At 40.8% G+C, this 19,096-nt stretch overlaps 1 protein-coding gene across 10 annotated transcripts in view; it reads left to right on the top strand.

The window, feature by feature from the left end:
- dock7 (dedicator of cytokinesis 7) overlaps window positions 1-19,096 on the top strand; it is a 281,118-nt gene that overhangs the window by 259,218 nt on the left and 2,804 nt on the right. For all 10 annotated transcript variants that reach the window (XM_051932685.1, XM_051932692.1, XM_051932691.1 and 7 more), the window contains 2 exons: window positions 4,124-4,230; window positions 12,188-12,355. In XM_051932685.1, the coding sequence (XP_051788645.1) occupies window positions 4,124-4,230; window positions 12,188-12,355 (275 nt within the window). The remainder of the gene's footprint in view (window positions 1-4,123; window positions 4,231-12,187; window positions 12,356-19,096) is intronic.

Genomic DNA, 19,096 nt, shown 5'->3' with positions numbered 1-19,096 from the left:
TATGGTTTATTTTTATATTGTCATGCTTGGGTCACAGATTTGCGCAGAAACACAGGAGGTTGTAGAGAGACAGGAACGTTATTCAAACACTGCAAACAAACATTTGTCTCTTTTTCAAAAGTTTAAACTGTGCTCCATGACAAGACAGAGATGACAGTTCTGTCTCACAATTAAAAGAATGCAAACATATCTTCCTCTTCAAAAGGAGTGCGCGTCAGGAGCAGAGCATGTCAGAGAGATAGAGAAAAGCAAACAAATCAATAGGGCTGTTTGGCTTTTAAGTATGCGAAGCACCGCGGCACAAAGCTGTTGAAGGCGGCAGCTCACACCCCCCTCCGTCATAAGCAGAGAGAGAGAGAGAGAGAGAGAGACAGAGTTTGTTTTTCAATCAAAAATCAATACGTGCCCTTCGAGCTTTTAAGTATGCGAAGCACCGTGCAGCATGTCGCTTCAGGAAGCAGCTGCACAGAAGGTAGCAACGTGAAGATAATCTTTCAGCATTTTTAGACGAGCATCCGTATTGTCTAGGTGTGCGAACAGCCCCCCTGCTCAGTCCCCCTACGTCAGGATCAGAGAAAGTCAGCGCAATAGAAAGAGAAAAGTAAGTTGGGTAGCTTCTCAGCCATCTGCCAATAGCGTCCCTTGTATGAAATCAACTGGGCAAACCAACTGAGGAAGCATGTACCAGAAATTAAAAGACCCATTGTCCGCAGAAACCCGCGAAGCAGCAAAAAATCTGCGATATATATTTAAATATGCTTACATATAAAATCCGTGATGGAGTGAAGCCGCGAAAGGCGAAGCGCGATATAGCGAGGGATTACTGTATATATTCACTGTTTACTTTAGAGGCAATTTCTAGAATTTAATCCTTATATCTTCATGCCCTGGTAATGGATCAGTTGTACTTCTAATACAGAGAAGAATTAAAAAAACAATTGTCCTCAATACGGCCAAGGCAATAATAAAAGCAATGTTCTGTCGATTCTTGGTCAACTAAATATCTTAAATGTTTTAAGCTTAAAAATCAAATAATGATGAGAGTCCAATGAAGGTAACAGTACTAGCTATTTGATATAACCAGAGAGAAGAGTTCAGTGCGTGCGGAGTGACAGGTTGCCTTGACAGAAGAGAATTAAGTCTGTTGTGCAAATAATGAAAACTGATAGTCACCATCTTGTCTATTAATGAGTGGAACATTAATGAAAGTACATTTTACAGTAAAGTTTTATCTTTATATATAATATGCTACCATGGCTGTCTGTTTGTCTGGCCAGGATTTTCAATCACCTGTCGCTCATAAACCGTTTGACCGATTTGACTTGGAATTTGGTATACTATGTGACATCTACTATCCGCTTTCGGGGTGATGATTGACCTTCAAGGTTATTCCTCTTTTTATTTTTATTTTGTTTTATTGTAGAATCAACTCTCTGCAGCGGCCAGCAGGGTGGTTGCACGGCGCATGCATACGGGCGCCGTTCTCATTTCCTCCCACTTTCACCGTCACTTCCCCTACCTCTTCATATCTTAAATCATTCTTGAGGCAGATTGAAGACTTAAGTGCCAGCTTAAGTGGAAAATGAAGGAAAACGTACTAAGTAATTGCAACAAATCAGTTTTAATGTGAAAAGATGCCAACGAAAGAAGAGAAGACGCAGGCCGCTAGGGTGGAATAAAGAAGAGCTGCTCAGGAAGCAGCAGGCGCATCAACCTCTGAGCAAATGAATGATAAACGTACAGAGAAAGAGGAGGAAAACTAGGAACACTCAAAAGTCAAGTGCATTCACTGCACGTTATCGCGCAGTACGCCATTACTGGTATAGCATATTTCCATAATGAATGCCATCAAGACCATGTAGGGAGTCGGAGGTCAGGACTGGACCAGCACTCTTGACTACTCCATTTCCAGCTCCCTACCACATCAGCTGTTTAATGCAGTTATATTGAAAAAGTACAATTATTTACATGTTTTTGTGGATTGGAAATAGTCATTTATATTAGCCTCTTTATTAGCCTCTTTTTCTCAAACGTATAAAAACACTGTATTTTTTGGCTTGAAAAATTTTGCTGTGAAACATGCAAAACACTTAAAGTACAAAGTCATAAGTGTATAAAGTATATAAATGATACAAATAATAATAATAATATGTGTGAGTGACACATGTGTCACTTTCTAAATCCCAGAATCACTTTTTGTTTCACTGATCATTTCAATTTCACTGCCTGAAGACAGATTTGGTTCGTCATCACTGCTGATCAGAGGTGTTTTTTTTACGAAACGCCATTACGAGGCTTAGAGAGGATGCTTGTACACCGATGCCTGGGTAATGATCGGACTTGATGGATTAAAAGCCAGAAGTCTGCATGACCATCATCATCAAGTCCTTCCGTGAGAACCTTAAATACAAAGAGGACTATTTCATTTTTGTTAGGTAGAATGCCCAGTGGGGACTGGGTGGTCTCGTGACCTCTGAACCCCTGCAGATTTTATTTTTTTCTCCAGCTGTTTGGAGTTTTTTTTTTGTTTTTTCTGTCCTCCCTGGCCATCGGACCTTACTCTTATTCTATGTTAACTCGGGGGTTCCCAAACTTTTCAGCTCACGACCCCCAAAATAACCGTGCCAGTGACTCGTGACCCCCACTATCCTCGGATGTGGTTAAAATATACAAATGTTGCGCGCAACGGTGCACATGCGCCAATAGGCCTATCCAAACATGAGCATGACAACACGAAAGAACACAATGCTCTAACAACCATATAATTTTTTTTAATAGTAATTTACTCATTTGTTTAATTTCAACAAAATATCCTATCCAAACAAGAGCATGACAACAAAAAAGAACATAACACACTAACAACCATATAACTTTTTAAAAAATTGTTATTTACTCATTCGTTTAATTTCAACAAAACACCTCACCTAATGAGATGGGTGGATTAATTAATTTCTAAAAAATTTTTTAAAAGTATTTGATTTCTTGGAAATCATCTCGCGACCCCCCCCCCCCAATGTCTCACGACCCCCCAGAGGGTCACGACCCCTACTTTGGGAACCACTGCGTTAACTAATATTGTCTTATTTTAATGTCTTACTTTGTGTTTTATTTTTCTTCATTATGTAAAGCACTTTGAGCTACTTTTTTGTATGAAAATGTGCTACTGACAGACTGAGAAGATCGTGCCTCCCCCCAAACTATGCAACTCTTCAATTCCACCCCGGGGGGTAAACGTTAACATTATACAAAGTTGTTTGTTTTTACCTGCATTTTTATTACTCTTTAATATTGTTTTTTGTATCAGTATGCTGCTGCTGGATTAATAAAGTATCTCTCTATCTATCTCTCTCTCTCTATCTCTCTATCTGTCTATCTCTCTATCTATCTCTCTCTCTATCTCTATCTCTCTCTGTCTCTCTATCTCTCTCTCTATCTATCTATCTATCTATCTATCTCTCTCTGTCTCTCTATCTATCTCTCTATCTCTATCTCTCTATCTATCTATCTGTCTATCTATCTCTCTATCTATCTATCTCTCTATCTAACTCTCTTTATCTGTATCTATCTATCTCTCTCTGTCTCTCTATCTATCTCTCTCTGTCTCTCTATCTCTCTATCTATCTCTCTCTGTCTCTCTATCTATCTCTCTCTGTCTCTCTATCTCTCTATCTATCTCTCTCTGTCTCTCTATCTATCTATCTATCTATCTATCTATCTATCTATCTATCTATCTATCTATCTATCTATCTATTGTTGTTATGCAGGACATGACTAAACTGTTGAACGAGTAACACTCAGCATTAACGCTGTTGGCACTTTTACAGCCCGAGTAAACCCTCAGGTCTTGCGTGAGATGCGTCTTTACTGTTGCCCAAATGACACTTGCGACTGACTCTTTTAGCCCTGTTTTTACAGCCCAAGTGACACTTGAGTCTAACACTAAGGAGGTTAAAGTCTAATGAAACTTTTGAGTAGCTAGTTAGATGCTTGATGTTTTCATGTGTAAAATGTGTCTGCTTGTAATGGGGGATCTCTGCTTTGGTAATGGTAGGCAGAGCACATCAGAGAGGCCCAGCATGAGCACTAACATGTGAAACTGCTTTTTAATTTTTTTTCCTGTCAGGGTCCTTTGGAAGTGGCTCAAGTGTTCCTGTCAGACATTCCAAATGATCCAAAGTTATTCAGACATCATAATAAACTACGATTATGTTTCAAGGACTTCACCAAAAGGTACTTGTATCGTAGTAAGAAGTGTGTGCATGGGAATCCTTTATGCTTTCGCTTGTTTTATTGTTTCACTTTACTATTTACTGATGTTCCACATGTATCTGAGATGATGACCTCCTCTGAATGTTTCATTTAGAACAGTATGCTTACCTGGTATTAAATGAATCCTTACGTGAATCACCTTATCAAAACTATCTGGGCAAAACATAAATCGATTGTCATTGGCCTACTTAATGTTTTCTGACTGTGAGACCTCCGTAATCTTTGAAGACGGATGTGTTAAACAGAAATTGTTCACTTCTTTGACCTTAATTTCAAGTTTTCCCACGGATTATTGCCATGCAGTCTGTTGTAACGTTTGTAATTATAATTATAAGGATTAAAACAATAGATTAGAGATAGCTTGCTCTCTTTCTCCCCCTCCCTGGTCCCCCCACCCCGCTTTGCCTCCACACGTGAGGCTGAACCCCACTTCACAAAGTCCCAGTCCTCTGACATACCTACAGTTGTGCTTGAAAGTTTGTGAACCCTTTAGAATTTTCTATATTTCTGCATAAATATGACCTAAAACATCATCAGATTTTCACTCAAGTCCTAAAAGTAGATAAAGAGAAACCAGTTAAACAAATGAGACAAAAATATTATACTTGGTCATTTATTTATTGAGGAAAATGATTGAATATTACATATTTGTGAGTGGCAAAAGTATGTGAACCTTTGCTTTCAGTATCTGGTGTGACCCCCCTTTGCAGCAATAACTGCAACTAAATGTTTCCGGTAACTGTTGATCAATCCTGCACACTGGCCCGGAGGAATTTTAGCCCATTCCTCCATACAGAACAGCTTCAACTCTGGGATGTTGGTGGGTTTCCTCACATTAACTGCTCGCTTCAGGTCCTTCCACAACATTTTGATTGGATTAAGGTCAGGACTTTGACTTGGCCATTCTAAAACATTAACTTTATTCTTCTTTAACCATTCTATGGTAGAACGACTTGTGTGCTTAGGGTTATTGTCTTGCTGCATGACCCACCTTCTCTTGAGATTCAGTTCATTGACAGATGTCCTGACTACCTCTGCAAAACTGGATATTGGACTTTCTAATGGATAGGCCACAGTACGTACGGGTAGGAAAGAATAAATCAGATACCATCTCCTTGAGCACAGGTTCTCCACAGGGGTGTGTTCTAAGTCCCCTCCTCTTCATGCTCATGACCCACGATTGTTGTGCCAAGTTCAGCACAAACCAAATTATTAAGTATGCGGACGACACAACAGTGGGGGGTCTCATTCGAGGTGACGGGGAGGGGGAATTACAGAGAGGAGGTGAAGTCATTTGTGGAATGGTGTGATAAAAACAATCTGATACTGAATGTCGAAAAAACAAAAGAACTGGTGATCGACTTCAGGAAGAAACAGCCGATACACATCCCGGTCTACATTAAGAACACTGCTGTGGAAATTGTGCAGTCTACTAAGTTCCTGGGAGTTAATGTGACAAACAACCTCACCTGGTCCCTGCACACCTCCTCCGTCATCAAGAAAGCTCACCAGCGCTTGATCTTTCTGCGGAGGCTAAAGAGGGCCCATCTCAGTAAGTCAGTCCTCACCATTTTTTACAGAGGGACCATAGAGAGCGTGCTAACCAGCAGCAGCTCTCTGTGGCAGGAGAGCTGCAGCGCTTCGGACTGGAAAGCACTGAGGAAAGTGGTGAGGGCTGCGGAGAGGATCATTGGAGCCCCGTTGCCAAATGTACAAGATTTGGCAAAACAACGCTGTCTGGCCAGAGCTGTGCGGATTTCTAGAGACCCAACTTATCCTGCCTCTGAACTCTTTTCCCTCATGCCCTCAAGCAGAAGGTACCGCAGCCTGAAATGTAGAACTACCAGGTTTAAAAACAGTTTTTTTCCTACTGCCGTTCGTCTTTTAAATGAAGCATTCTAGTATTTTATTGTAGGCTGATTTTAACTATGTGTTTTTATTAATGTCTTGTGCATCATATTTTCGTTCTGCAGCACATCTTGGATGTTCTGCTGAATGACAATTAAAATTGAATTGAATTGAATTGATAAACAGTTAGGTCCATAAATATTTGGACAGATACAACTTTTTTCTAATTTTGGTTCTGTACATTACCACAATGAATTTTAAATGAAACAACTCAGATGCAGTTGAAGTGCAGACTTTCAGCTTTAATTCAGTGGGGTGAACAAAACGATTGCATAAAAAAGCATTTTTTGAACACAATCCCTTCATTTCAGGGGCTCAAAAGTAACTGGACAATTGACTCTTTGGCTATTTCATGGGCAGGTGTGGGCAAGTCCGTCATTATGTCCTTATCAATTAAGCAGATAAAAGGCCTGGAGTTGATTTGAGGTGTGGTGCTTGCATGTGGAAGATTTTGCTGTGAACAGACAACATGCGGTCAAAGGAGCTCTCCATGCAGGTGAAAGAAGCCATCCTTAAACTGCGAAAACAAAAAACCCATCCGAGAAATTGCTACAATATTACGAGTGGCAAAATCTACAGTTTGGTACATCCTGAGAAAGAAAGCAAGCACTGGTGAACTCAGCAACGCAAAAAGACCTGGACGTCCATGGAAGACAACAGTGGTGGATGATCGCAGAATCATTTGTATGGTGAAGAGAAACCCCTTTACAACAGCCAACCAAGTGAACAACACTCTCCAGGGGGGTTGGCGTATCGATATCCAAGTCTACCATAAAGAGAAGACTGCATGAAAGTAAATACAGAGGGTGCACTGCAAGGTGCAAGCCACTCATAAGCCTCAAGAATAGAAAGGCTAGATTGGACTTTGCTAAAGAACATCTAAAAAAGCCAGCACAGTTCTGGAAAAACATTCTTTGGACAGATGAAACCAAGATCAACCTCTACCAGAATGATGGCAAGAGAAAAGTATGGAGAAGGCGTGGGAACAGCTCATTATCCAAAGCATAGCACATCATCTGTAAAACACGGTGGAGGCAGTGTGATGGCTTGGGCGTGCATGGCTGCCAGTGGCACTGGGACACTCGTGTTTATTGATGATGTGACACAGGACAGAAACAGCCGAATGAATTCTGAGGTGTTCAGAGACATACTGTCTGCTCAAATCCAGCTACATGCAGTCAAATGGATTGGGTGGCGTTTCATGATATAGATGGACAATGATCCAAAACATACAGCCAAAGCAACCCAGGAGTTTATTAAAGCAAAGAAGTGGAAACTTCTTGAATGGCCAAGTCAGTCACCTGATCTTAACCCAACTGAGCAGGCATTTCACTTGTTGAAGACTAAACTTCAGACAGAAAGGCCCACAAACAAACAGCAACTGAAAGCCGCTGCAGTAAAGGCCTGGCAGAGCATTAAAAAGGAGGAAACCCAACATCTGGTGATGTCCAGGAGTTCAAGACTTCAGGCTGTCATTGCCAGCAAAGGGTTTTCAACCAAGTATTAGAAATGAACATATTATTTCCAGTTATTTCATTTGTCCAATTACTTTTGAGCCCCTGAAATGAAGGGATTGTGTTAAAAAATGCTTTAGTTGCCTCACATTTTTATGCAATCGTTTTGTTCACCCACTGAATTAAAGCTGAAAGTCTGCACTTCAACTGCATCTGAGTTGTTTCATTTAAAATCCATTGTGGTAATGTACAGAACCAAAATGAGAAAAAAGTTGTCTCTGTCCAAATATTTATAGACCTAACTGTATTTCAGAATTCATTGTTCCATCAATGAAGGCAAGCCGTCCTGGCCCAGATGCAGCAAAACAAGCCCACACTATGATACCGCCACCACCATGTTTCACAGATGGGATAAGGTTCTTATGCTGGAATGCAGTGTTTTCCTTTCTCCAAACATAACGCTTTTCATTTTGACCAAAAAGTTCTATTTTGGTCTCATCCGTCCACAAAACATTCTTCCAATAGCCTTCTGGTTTGTCCACGTGATCTTTAGCAAACTGCAGACGAGCAGCAATGTTTTTTTTTTGGAGAGCAGTGGCTTTCTCCTTGCAACCCTGCCATGCACACCATTGTTGTTCAGTGTTCTCCTGATGGTGGACTCATGAACATGAACATTAGCCCATGTGAGAGAGGCCTTCAGTTGCTTAGAAGTTACCCTGGGGTCCTTGGTGACCTCGCCGACTATTACACGTCTTGCTCTTGGAGTGATCTTTGTTGGTCGAGCACTCCTGGAGAGGGTAACAATGCTCTTGAATTTCCTCCATTTGTACACAATCTGTCTGACTGTGGACTGGTGGAGTCCAAACTCTTTAGAGATGGTTTTGTAACCTTTTCCAGCCTGATGAGCATCAACAACTCTTTCTCTGAGGTCCTCAGAAATCTCCTTTGTTCGTGCCACGATACACTTCCACAAACCTGTGTTGTGAAGAGCAGACTTTGACAGATCCCAGTTCTTTAAATAACACAGGGTGCCCACTCACACCTGATTGTCATCCCATTGATTGAAAACACCGGACTCGAATTTCACCTTCAAACTAACTGCTAATCCTAGAGGTTCACATACTTTTGCCACTCACAAATATGTAATATTCAATTATTTTCCAGAATAAATAAATGACCAAGTATAATATTTTTGTCTCATTTGTTTAACTGGTTTCTCTTTATCTACTTTTAGGACTTGAGTGAAAATCTGATGTTTTAGGTCATATTTATGCAGAAATATAGAAAATTCTAAAGGGGTCACAAACTTTCAAGCACAACTGTAGAGACAGAGCACGTCCAAAACTAAACAAGCCCCCAACAGAGGGGTATGTGAATTAAAATAGAGATATCTATTGCCAATACAGTCTAAATACTAGAAGCATAACAAAAAAAAAAGAAAATCTTCAACATTCTTGAAATGTTAAGATAGTAAACCCATGGAATGGTGTTAAACAGTCTCCTTCAGAATAGTAAGAAAAAAAAGAAAGAAAAGGGTTACTAATTTAATTTCTTCTACACATACATACATAAACGTGTATAACTGTAATTAAAATAAAAACAGATAGTGACCGAGAAGGGAAAACGATGTATAATTGCGGCACCAGTGTCATTACAAGCGGATCAGACAGATGGTGATTTCTTCTTTATGATGCCATGACAGGGTGCGACTCATGGCCTTACTTCAGGAAGGTGTTGGGATCAGCTTTCTTAACTCTCTATCTACTTCCTCTCTACTGGTAAAGATGTAATGTTTGCCTTGAATCTCCACTTTCAGTTTGGCAGGATACAAGAGGCTGTATCTGATATTGGCTTCTTGTAAGCGCTGTTTAATATTATAAAATGATGCACGTTTAGCAGCTGTTGAGGGTGAGAAATCAGGGAAAATACGAATGAGGTTATTTTCAAACATCATCTCTTGTTTCTGTCTGAGAAGTGACATTACATTTAACTTAGATTGTAACTTCTCGAAGCGCACAATAAAAGTCCTGTTCTTAGAATTGTTCGATCCCCGTATGCGATAAGCTGCTGCTATCTCGGTGGCTGATTTAAAGTCCTCTCCAATAATTTTGGAGAATACTTCAGCTACGAATTTCACTGGGTTTGGACTTTCGCGATTCTCTGGTAGAATTTCAATTCTAATATTATTCCTTCTGCATCCATCTTCCAGAGCAGCAAGTCTGTCTCCAAGTTTTTTGCATTCGGAATTCGCGGCTGTTGCTTTCCCATCAGCGGTGGATGCTAAATGTTTGGCTGTTTCAATTCAAGTCGTGAATATCTGCTTAACATCCTCCAGCTGATCGGCAAATGTGCTCAGTTTAGACGCATGTTCCTGAATGTGCTCCTCAATTCTTTCCAGCATACATTTAAAGGCCACCTCAAAGCAATTATATATAGTACGCGTTTCTCTGAGTCTTTATTATCCTGCCACAGCTCCTGCCGCAGCTTCTCACTTGTCTTCTCTCTTATCCTTTCGTTTGTCTTGAGCATACTGTTTATTTCTTTCTTAATATCATTCTTTATCTCTTGCTTGAACTCAGTGATCATCACCTTCAGTTCGGACAGATCATTTCTGCTCTCGTGCACCGTAGGTGAAGCGGCGGGCTCTATTACAGCTGATGTTCCCGGCTCGCGAGGAGTAGGTAAAAGCGCGGACTGCAAGGCCTTTTCCAGTTTCATGTGATCTTCTCCAATTGGCAAGATATTGCGACCTGCGTCACTTTGCACATTCGCTCCCATTGTCGCCCTCAACTGGAGACGATGCAGTGGACCGTGGTCCAGAGGAGTCTGGGTTTTTACCTGTCTGTTCCAGGTCAGTCTCTGATAGGCTGTACCTTGAACTTGAACTTGGACTAGCCTGCCTAGGCTTGGATGTAACTTTAGGTTTCTTTTCCATTTCTTTCTGATCTCCTTTCTTGCCGACCATGTTTATATATGCTTGCATATACTGTAATAGAACCCTCGGGTTGGATAAATACAGGATACCTCGGGAAAATAAGAAATAATAACACCGCTGCTAACGGAGCTCAGCTTCAGACGTCCATCTCCCGCAACGGACAAGACCAACTGTTCACTTCTAATGTTACCCTCCTGCCCCATCCATGACATGACTGTGAGAATTCTTCCTTAGCTCTGACTGTAAAGTCATTACCAGCATCATCATTTGACCACCTGATGTTACCTAGGAGGACAGCCTCTTTTCTGGTCTGTAGGGCTGTGCAATGTCTTAAAAGGTCACATCATATAATACAATACAATACAATTTATTTTTGTATAGCCCAAAATCACACAAGAAGTGCCGACATGGGCTTTAACAGGCCCTGCCTCTTGACAGCCCCCCAGCCTTGACACTCTAAGAAGACAAAGAAAAACTCCCAAAAAAAACCTTGTAGGGAAAAATGGGAGAAACCTCAGGAAAGGCAGTTCAAAGAGAGACCCCTGTCCAGGTAGGTTGGGCGTGCAGTGGGTGTCAAAAGAAGGAGGTCAATACAACACAATACAATACACAGAACAGAAGAAATCCTCAATACACTATAAAAATAAAAATTTTAGAAATACGGAGCAGAATTTAACAGTAAATGATATCACATAAGAAGACTTGGATATATTAGAGTCCTGGAGACCTCATCCATCAAGCTGCCTCCCCCATTTGGCCATTCCACAGCTGAAACAGTGCTGGGCCAGCCAATCTGATGAAAGGACCCGTCCTTCCCATGATTCCTGCGATCCTCCATCAGGGATGACTTTACTTTAGGCAGGCAAAACAACTTGACAGGTGGGCTGTGGCACCAAGTGGCACATTTGAGTACCAAGAAAAGAAACAGAATAGGTGAGGGTTAGTATCCAATTCTAACTATCATGTTACTTATGTTTTAGTGCTAATGACTAACAACAGAGATGCAGTCTGTACAGTTAATCAGCAGCTCTAGTCAGGGTGTGCTAAACTGAAGTAGTGAGTCTTCAACTGGGATTCCAAGCTGAGAGTGAAGGGGCATCTCTTATAGTAGCAGGCAGACCACTCCACAGTTTAGGGGCCCTGTAACTAAAAGCTCGACCTCCCACTGTTACTTTATTAATCCTTGGAATCATAAGCAGATCGGCATCTTGAGATCTTCATGTGCGCTCTGGTTTGAAAGTCATGGTAAGTTCCGACTTGTAAGCTGAACCATCATTTCGAAACATCGGTAGAGACAGACGCTTTTGGATTACGAATAATTAGTTGCGCTATTCATGAACCGTGGAAAGCGTCTACTCTGGGCAGTGTGGGATTGTATCGGCTGCTGGAGCTTCAGTGTGGTCTCACCATCTTACACTGTCTAGTCCTTATCTCCTCTGCATTTGTTGTCACTACTAAAGCTCTCCTGAACTCAAAAGTGTTTGGTGTTCTTCTGGTGTCGCTGGTTTCCTCACCCAGTCCACTGACTTGCACATTCCAGGTGTGGCTTTGGGGACTTGCGTATGTCTTGCACTGGTCTGGGATGTTCTGAAACCTTCCTGTTCCTATTTCTGTTCATTAGATGTGAAGATGCTCTACGGAAAAACAAGAGTCTGATTGGTCCAGATCAGAAAGAATATCAACGTGAACTCGAGAGAAATTATCATCGCCTCAAGGAGGCGCTCCAGCCTCTGATAAACCGGAAGATCCCCCAGCTATATAAGCCAGTGCTGCAGGTGAACTCTCACAGGTGAGCATGTTGGGCGCCCTCAGGCTTCTTGTGTGGGGTTTAAGGCATCTTTGTGTCTGCAGTGGATAAGGTGCCACCATACTGAGCTCAAAAAGCTGCCATGTCGGTCATTTAACTGTGTGAACATGAAAGCTCTGTAAAGAAGACACTCATCGTTTTAGCTGATGTGGCCGCATGTGAAGAGTCTTATATAGTGCCTTATGCAGGCACATCGTTCCTGACTGCCCTGAAGTCTTCCTCACTCCAGTTCTATTAGCTGTCAGATGGCAGACCTGCCCTTAGACTTTGTTGAATGGGAGGAGGCCTATTTCTTCTTTCTATGGTCCAGCATGCTCCCAATCTCCTCCAGACCCCCCAGTGGCAAGATGTATTCACCTCTTCCAAAGCAATGAGCCTGTTATCATATATCCCACTCATTAACACTAGAATTACCAGAGTCTACGAAAAAACTCGTAGATCCGGCCCACCTTAAAACCGTTCTCACCTCTCTTTTGTCTTCTAAATGTGCCGATTAAGAGGAGCAGCGAGCAGCCGGCTATTCCACCCCCACCGTGTCAGAACGTTCACTAAGTTTTTCCAGCTCATGCCTTGTTTGATTATCTGGGAGTGACTGCACTGCTGGAGTTTTAGAATAGAAATAATAGATCGCTATTTGGAATACCTGCATTTCATGCGTGTTCCGTTTCTACAGTAATCTGTGTAAACACACTGCTAAAACAGAAACTTTTTCATATTTTAGTAATAAATGTTACAAAATGTAGGCATAAACTATAGAATCTGTGAAGCCTGAAGTCCAAACATCAAATAAACACTTTCACAAAAGGTTCAAGGATGATACAACAGCTTCCGTGGCTTAACGCTACGGTTTGCTGACTTGGAGCACCACTGCCTTACTGTGCCACAGAGACCTGAGTTCGATTCCCAGCTTTGAAGGAAGTGGGTTTTTTTTTCCTCAAACGGACATTGAATTTATAAATTGGTATGCACTGTAAATCGTTAACTTTAAAATGTCAATCGCGGTTATTTCTGTTGATTAATTCATGCTTTTTTACTTAGAGTCAGAACAGGAGCTTTTTCAGCTTATTCAGCTTCTGATCTGACTCAAACAGCGCCAGTATAACTTCACACCCGATCTGCCGCTGTTCGTTTTCAAATAATATTGCATTACTTCGACGATGTTTTCTGATTGGTACTATTCGCGTCATAAAATGATTTCTTCAAAATGTCACATATCTTTGTCTCTTTCTTTTTTTAAAATGTGCGTTGTAGCACTCAGCAACTGGCCACCTGCATGTTCTTGCGCACACTGAATCAGACAGCGCTATATGCAATCATCAGATTCAAATGTTAACAGTTATATAGCACAGAATGGAAATCAGCAGTTCTTAGCATTCCACCACACAAGCTGTCATATCAACCGCCTACTGTAACTTGCTTTCTTTTTTCTTCAGTTATAGTCTTGAATAAAAGTGCACTTGTTTTGTTATACTTTTACATCAACATATGTTCTTGTGTTTGAGCTACATGGGCATGCTCAAAAAATACACGTATAATGCCACGAAAAGTGCATGCAGACACTTCAGTTCGCAAGCATTGGTACGACAATGCAGTCACAAGTACACTGCAGAGCTTTAGTGCGTCTTTATGTGAAAACAGCATCAGCTGGGGAGTGTCTGGTGATTGCATATAGCGCTGAAGTTACTGCTCTTTACTATGCTTTCCTCTGCATGTCCTGGAGTACAAAAGAAACAGCATACAGCAACACGTGGGGACTGGTAATACTGGGGGAAAAAAACACGCGGCCGTATGTATCGTGATACACTGCAGAACTATAGCGCGTCTTTATGTAACAACAGCAGTGTCAGGTGGGGGGCGGTAGGGATGGATCCTGAACACGACTGAGACAATGAAAAGTGAATTTTAAAAAAATAAAGCTAACCTTTACAAATATCATAAATTACACCAGCTGTTACAGACTGAAATCAAATGTATCTTTTTATTCTAAAATAGTGAAAATAAGAACACTTCTCAAAAGGGAGTTGTGCAGGATCGAACTCATGAGCTTCTGATTCCCAGTCAGCGACTGATACTGTTACGCCACGGAAGCAGTGATAGTTAAGTCATGTCAATGTCTCACACTAAGACGGGTTTTTTTGGCGGTGGCTTTTTTTTTGTACCTTTTGTGAGAGTGTTTCTTTGATATTTGGACTTCAGGCTTCATACATTATATAGTTTATGCCTACATTTTGTCATTTGCTACTAGAATATATAAAACGTTTCTGTTTTAACAATGTGTTTACACAGATTACTGTAGAAATGCAACACATATGAAATGCGTGTGTTTCAAATAACAATCTATTATTTCTACTCTAAAACTCCACTTCACTCCCAGATAATCAATCAAGGCAAGAGCTGGGAAAAGCTCGTTTACGTTCTAAGTCGTTGGGGGGATGGAATAGCCGGCTGCTGGCAGCTTGTCTTTATCAGTACATTTAGATGACAAAAGACGCTGGCGGAGAGGTGAGAACGGTTTTAAGAAGTGATTTAAGGTGGGCCGGATCTACGAGTTTTTTCGTAGGCTCTGGTAATTCTAGTGTTAAAGAACAAAATGACGGGAGCTTGTATTGGTGGGGTATTCACTCGTGGAAAAAGACCGCACTTTCTATTAGAGAGGCCTCAAGGAGTACAGCAGGAGTGACGTCAAGCTGGAAGAAACTCCTGTATGGCAACATGTGTGAAGTCCATCCATCCATTATCCAACCCGTTATATCCTAACTACAGGGTCACGGGGGGTCTGCTGGAGCCAATTCCAGCCAACACAGGGCACAAGGCAGGAAACAAACCCCAGGCAGGGCACACACACCAAGCACACACTAGGGACAATTTCGAATCGCCAATGGACTGTGGGAAGAAACCCATGCAGACACGGGGAGAACATGCAAAGTCCACGCAGGGAGGACCCGGGAAGCAAACCCTAACTACGAGGGAGCAGCGCTACCCACTGTGCCACCGTGCCGCCCTGTGTGAAGTCTGTTGTGTTTAGGTCAGTGTTGGCGTGTGCCATTTAAATATTTACGTGATGTTTTTATCCAGGGTCTTTTTCAACTAACACTTTTGCACCCTAATTTTCTGTTAACCTTAACAGGCCTTGCACAGCTGTGGGGATAAAAACAGAAGTGTCATTAAAACTTTAGGCAGCAATGTGCTTTATGTTTCACCTAAAAAAACATTTAGAACCTCCAAAAAGCTCTTAAGTGAGTTTTGCGATTGCGGAACGGCCGCAGAATGAATTTTAGTCTGCTCTACGGGAATCTCTCATCTCTATTGGGGACCTCATTCTTTGAGGATATTAAACCACCATAAACCACGTAAAGCATCAAATGGTGGGCAGCAGAAAGGGCAGATGTTCAGATCTGACACACATCACATGACGTAACATGGAATGTCATGGAACCGAAAAATTAAGGATGGCTTTCAGTGGTGGTACATCTTTCCATGTCCACATCTGTCCTCCTTGCAATAACCATAATGGTGACCACAGTTGGTGTTGTATATTGAAGTGTGGGGGGCCTCAATTACTAGTAGAGATCATAATGGTGATCACAGCAAGTGTTGATTGTCAAAGTGCGGAGGGGTCTCAATTACTGGTTGAGGCCATAACAGCGACTACGGTAAGTGTTGATTGCTGAAATACGAGGGTCTCAATTACTACTCAAGACTATAACAGCAACCAGCGTCAGTGTTGGAACACTGAAATGTGTGTGTGTGTGTGTGTGTGTGTGTGGGTCTCCATTACGAATCGAGATCTGTAATGGTGACCACAGGCAGCATTGATTGTCGAAGTGTGTGGGGTGTCTACACAGTGTGCACAATTATTAGGCAAGCTGTATTTTTGGATATTCATTTTAATAGATAGATGATAGATACTTTATTAATCCCAAGGGGAAATTCACATAATATAATATGAAACAAATACAGTGCCATCAGTCAATCCAAAATGTTAATAAACCTGAATGTTATGCAAAGGAAATGTGAGTGTGAACATTATCAGGGGAATACACAACTACTAGGCAACTATTAGTGTGCAGAATTATTATGCAACTAAATCAAAAACTGACATTGTCCTGCTGTCCCTCGTTTGTTATCATCTGTTAAAGTGAGAATAAGAAACAAACAACACATAATTTCCAAATAAATGAGGGGGCTTCGCTCACCAACCCCAGTGTTTGGTTTTCCGGATACACACTTTTAAGATTTTTTTTGAGTTGAGTTGTTGCTATTTCATTAGTTTCACTTTTATTTCAGAACTTCTGTATAACCCAGGGGTGGGCAAAGTCATTCCTGGAGGGCCGCAGTGGCTGCGGGTTTTTGTTCCAACCCAGTTGCTTAATTAGAAAACAATCCTTGCCAATAATTACATTTCATGGCTTGTTAGTGCTTTAACTCTGCCATGTCAAGTCATTCTCATATCCTAGATTTTTTTTTTCCATTCTAAGGATATCATCCAAATACTATGAAGTTTAAAACGGATGAGTAATTCTCAATCCTTCACTTTTTTCTCTTCTCTTTCCTTCCAAGTATTTACTTAAACCAAATAGTACAGAATAAATACACACAGGCGTAAAGGGTAACAAGCAAAATGGATAACTGCTGGTTTCTTTTGTCATTTGCATTTTATTGCTAATAAGGAACAATTAAAAACCAAGAATGCAGCTGTTTAAGACTTAAATAAGCAATAAGGGTTCATAATCTTAACGAGGGAGATAACTAAAATGAAGCAGAAGTGTTTCTAGAGCAATAAGTGCTTCTTATTAAGCAATTGGGTTGGAACAAAAACCTGCAGCCACTGCAGCCCTCCAGGAATGACTTTGCCCACCCCTGAGATAAACGATACAGTATTTGTAATCTTGCCAGTCCCAATATGCTGAATCTTTTTAATGACAGGTTTCTCTGTTTGAAATTTCAGCACAGACAAAACGATCAGGGGTGTCGAACTCCAGGCCTGGAGGGCCGCAGTGGCTGCAGGTTTTCATTCTAACCCTTTTCCTAATCAGTGACCAGTTTTCACTACTAATTAATTCCTTTTCCCTTCATTTCAATAGCCCTGTTTTTAAGGATTCAGTCCTCTGAATTGATTTGTTTCTTCATTAAATGGCAGCCAAACAGAAATGAGACGTGAAACGAGTCAATAGATGACCAGCTAAACTGGGATTTCGAACTCCAACCAGTCTCTTAATGAGAAGCTGAGTCTTGCTCTTAATTAAGCTCGTTATTCAATTCAGTGGCTTGTTGCTGCTCTCATTCTGCCACAGCAGAAATGTACAAATTTGTTGATTTTTTTGTTTTGTTTTTTCTAAGAACACCGTCAAAATGTTTTGGTGACCTGAGAGATCAACCTTACCGAGACCTTCACCTTTCTTTATTTTCAGATGTTGTGTGATTGGCACAGGTGAGCTGGTCATGTGGTGGCTTGTTTGGCTACTAATTAAAGAAAAAGAGACAATTTAGGAGCCCGAGTCAAGTTAATTAAAACTAAAGCAAAAGAAGTTAATTAGCAGTAAAAACAGCTCACTAATGAAGAAGATGGTTAGAATGAAAACATGCAGCCACTGTGGCCCTCGAGCACCGGAGTTCGACACCTGTGGTCGACATCATCAGCAGTTAATATTTTTTTTTTTTACAAAGTAAAAAAGTAAGTCGAGTTCTGCATTGGACTCCTGTCTGTAAAGTCCTGCTATTTTCCTCTCACAGTTCCAAAAGTTACCAAGGTGATACCCCAGCTTTTGTCTAGGTTTTTGTACAAGGGCTAGACAGAATGTTTTTGACTCCTGGGGTATATGTAGCTTTTTAAATAAGCAGACAGATAAATATACAGTATATACAGTAACAAAGTAACCAATAAATGCATCTATCTATCTATCTATCTATCTATCTATCTATCTATCTATCTATCTATCTATCTATCTATCTATCTATCTATCTATCTATGTGCTGTAAACTCCATTTTTGAAATTCTCAAGATTCTTTGTTTGTCACATGCGTAGTTATACAGGACAACACAGTGAAATGCATCCTGATCCGCTTATCACAAACTGTGCAAAGTTAGAAGAATATCCGTTAGATTAACAAAAAGTCATCGATTGAAAGATAACAGTATAGTAGAGCATAATAAATAAGTAAAATTATGTGAATAAAGTAGAATGAAGTGTTAAGGTGCAATAGTGTAGTGATTATTGTGCAAAACCAAAGGTAGACTGGTGCTTAGTTAAATGAGGCAGTTTGTTTGTTTGCGCTGCTGCGATCTTTACTTTTTTTTTTTTTTTTTTTATATTTTCTAATTTTCCTACTTTTATGTCCTTTAACTTTCTCCACATGTGTATAGCGCCAACGTTTTTTGATTTTTGAGCCTTTCTAATTTCCCTGGTTTCATAGTCTCTAACCTGCTGTGCATGTGTTTAGCACCAACGTTTGTGAACGTCTTTATGAAGTTCTACTTTGTCTTTTAATTCTGAGCCAGATTGGATCTGCTTTTTTTCCAATTCTACTTGTTCTGGGCTGATGATTACTTTCCTTATTTTCTGAATTTGCACCTCGATTATTCTTTTTTGCTCTTTTTTCTCTCCAACGCATTTGAGTCTCTTTTCTCCGCGCTGCTTTCTTCTTCGCTTAGATGTCGACATTTCATTTATAACGTTCTGTCCTTATACGCTTTATGTGCGCTGAGAGCCCTGGATCTGCGTG

The sequence above is a fragment of the Erpetoichthys calabaricus genome, chromosome 10 (assembly GCF_900747795.2).
Source record: "Erpetoichthys calabaricus chromosome 10, fErpCal1.3, whole genome shotgun sequence".
Classification (NCBI taxonomy): domain Eukaryota; kingdom Metazoa; phylum Chordata; class Cladistia; order Polypteriformes; family Polypteridae; genus Erpetoichthys; species Erpetoichthys calabaricus.
Note: the sequence above shows the minus strand (reverse complement) of the source record. Positions and strands in the feature narration are given on the sequence as shown.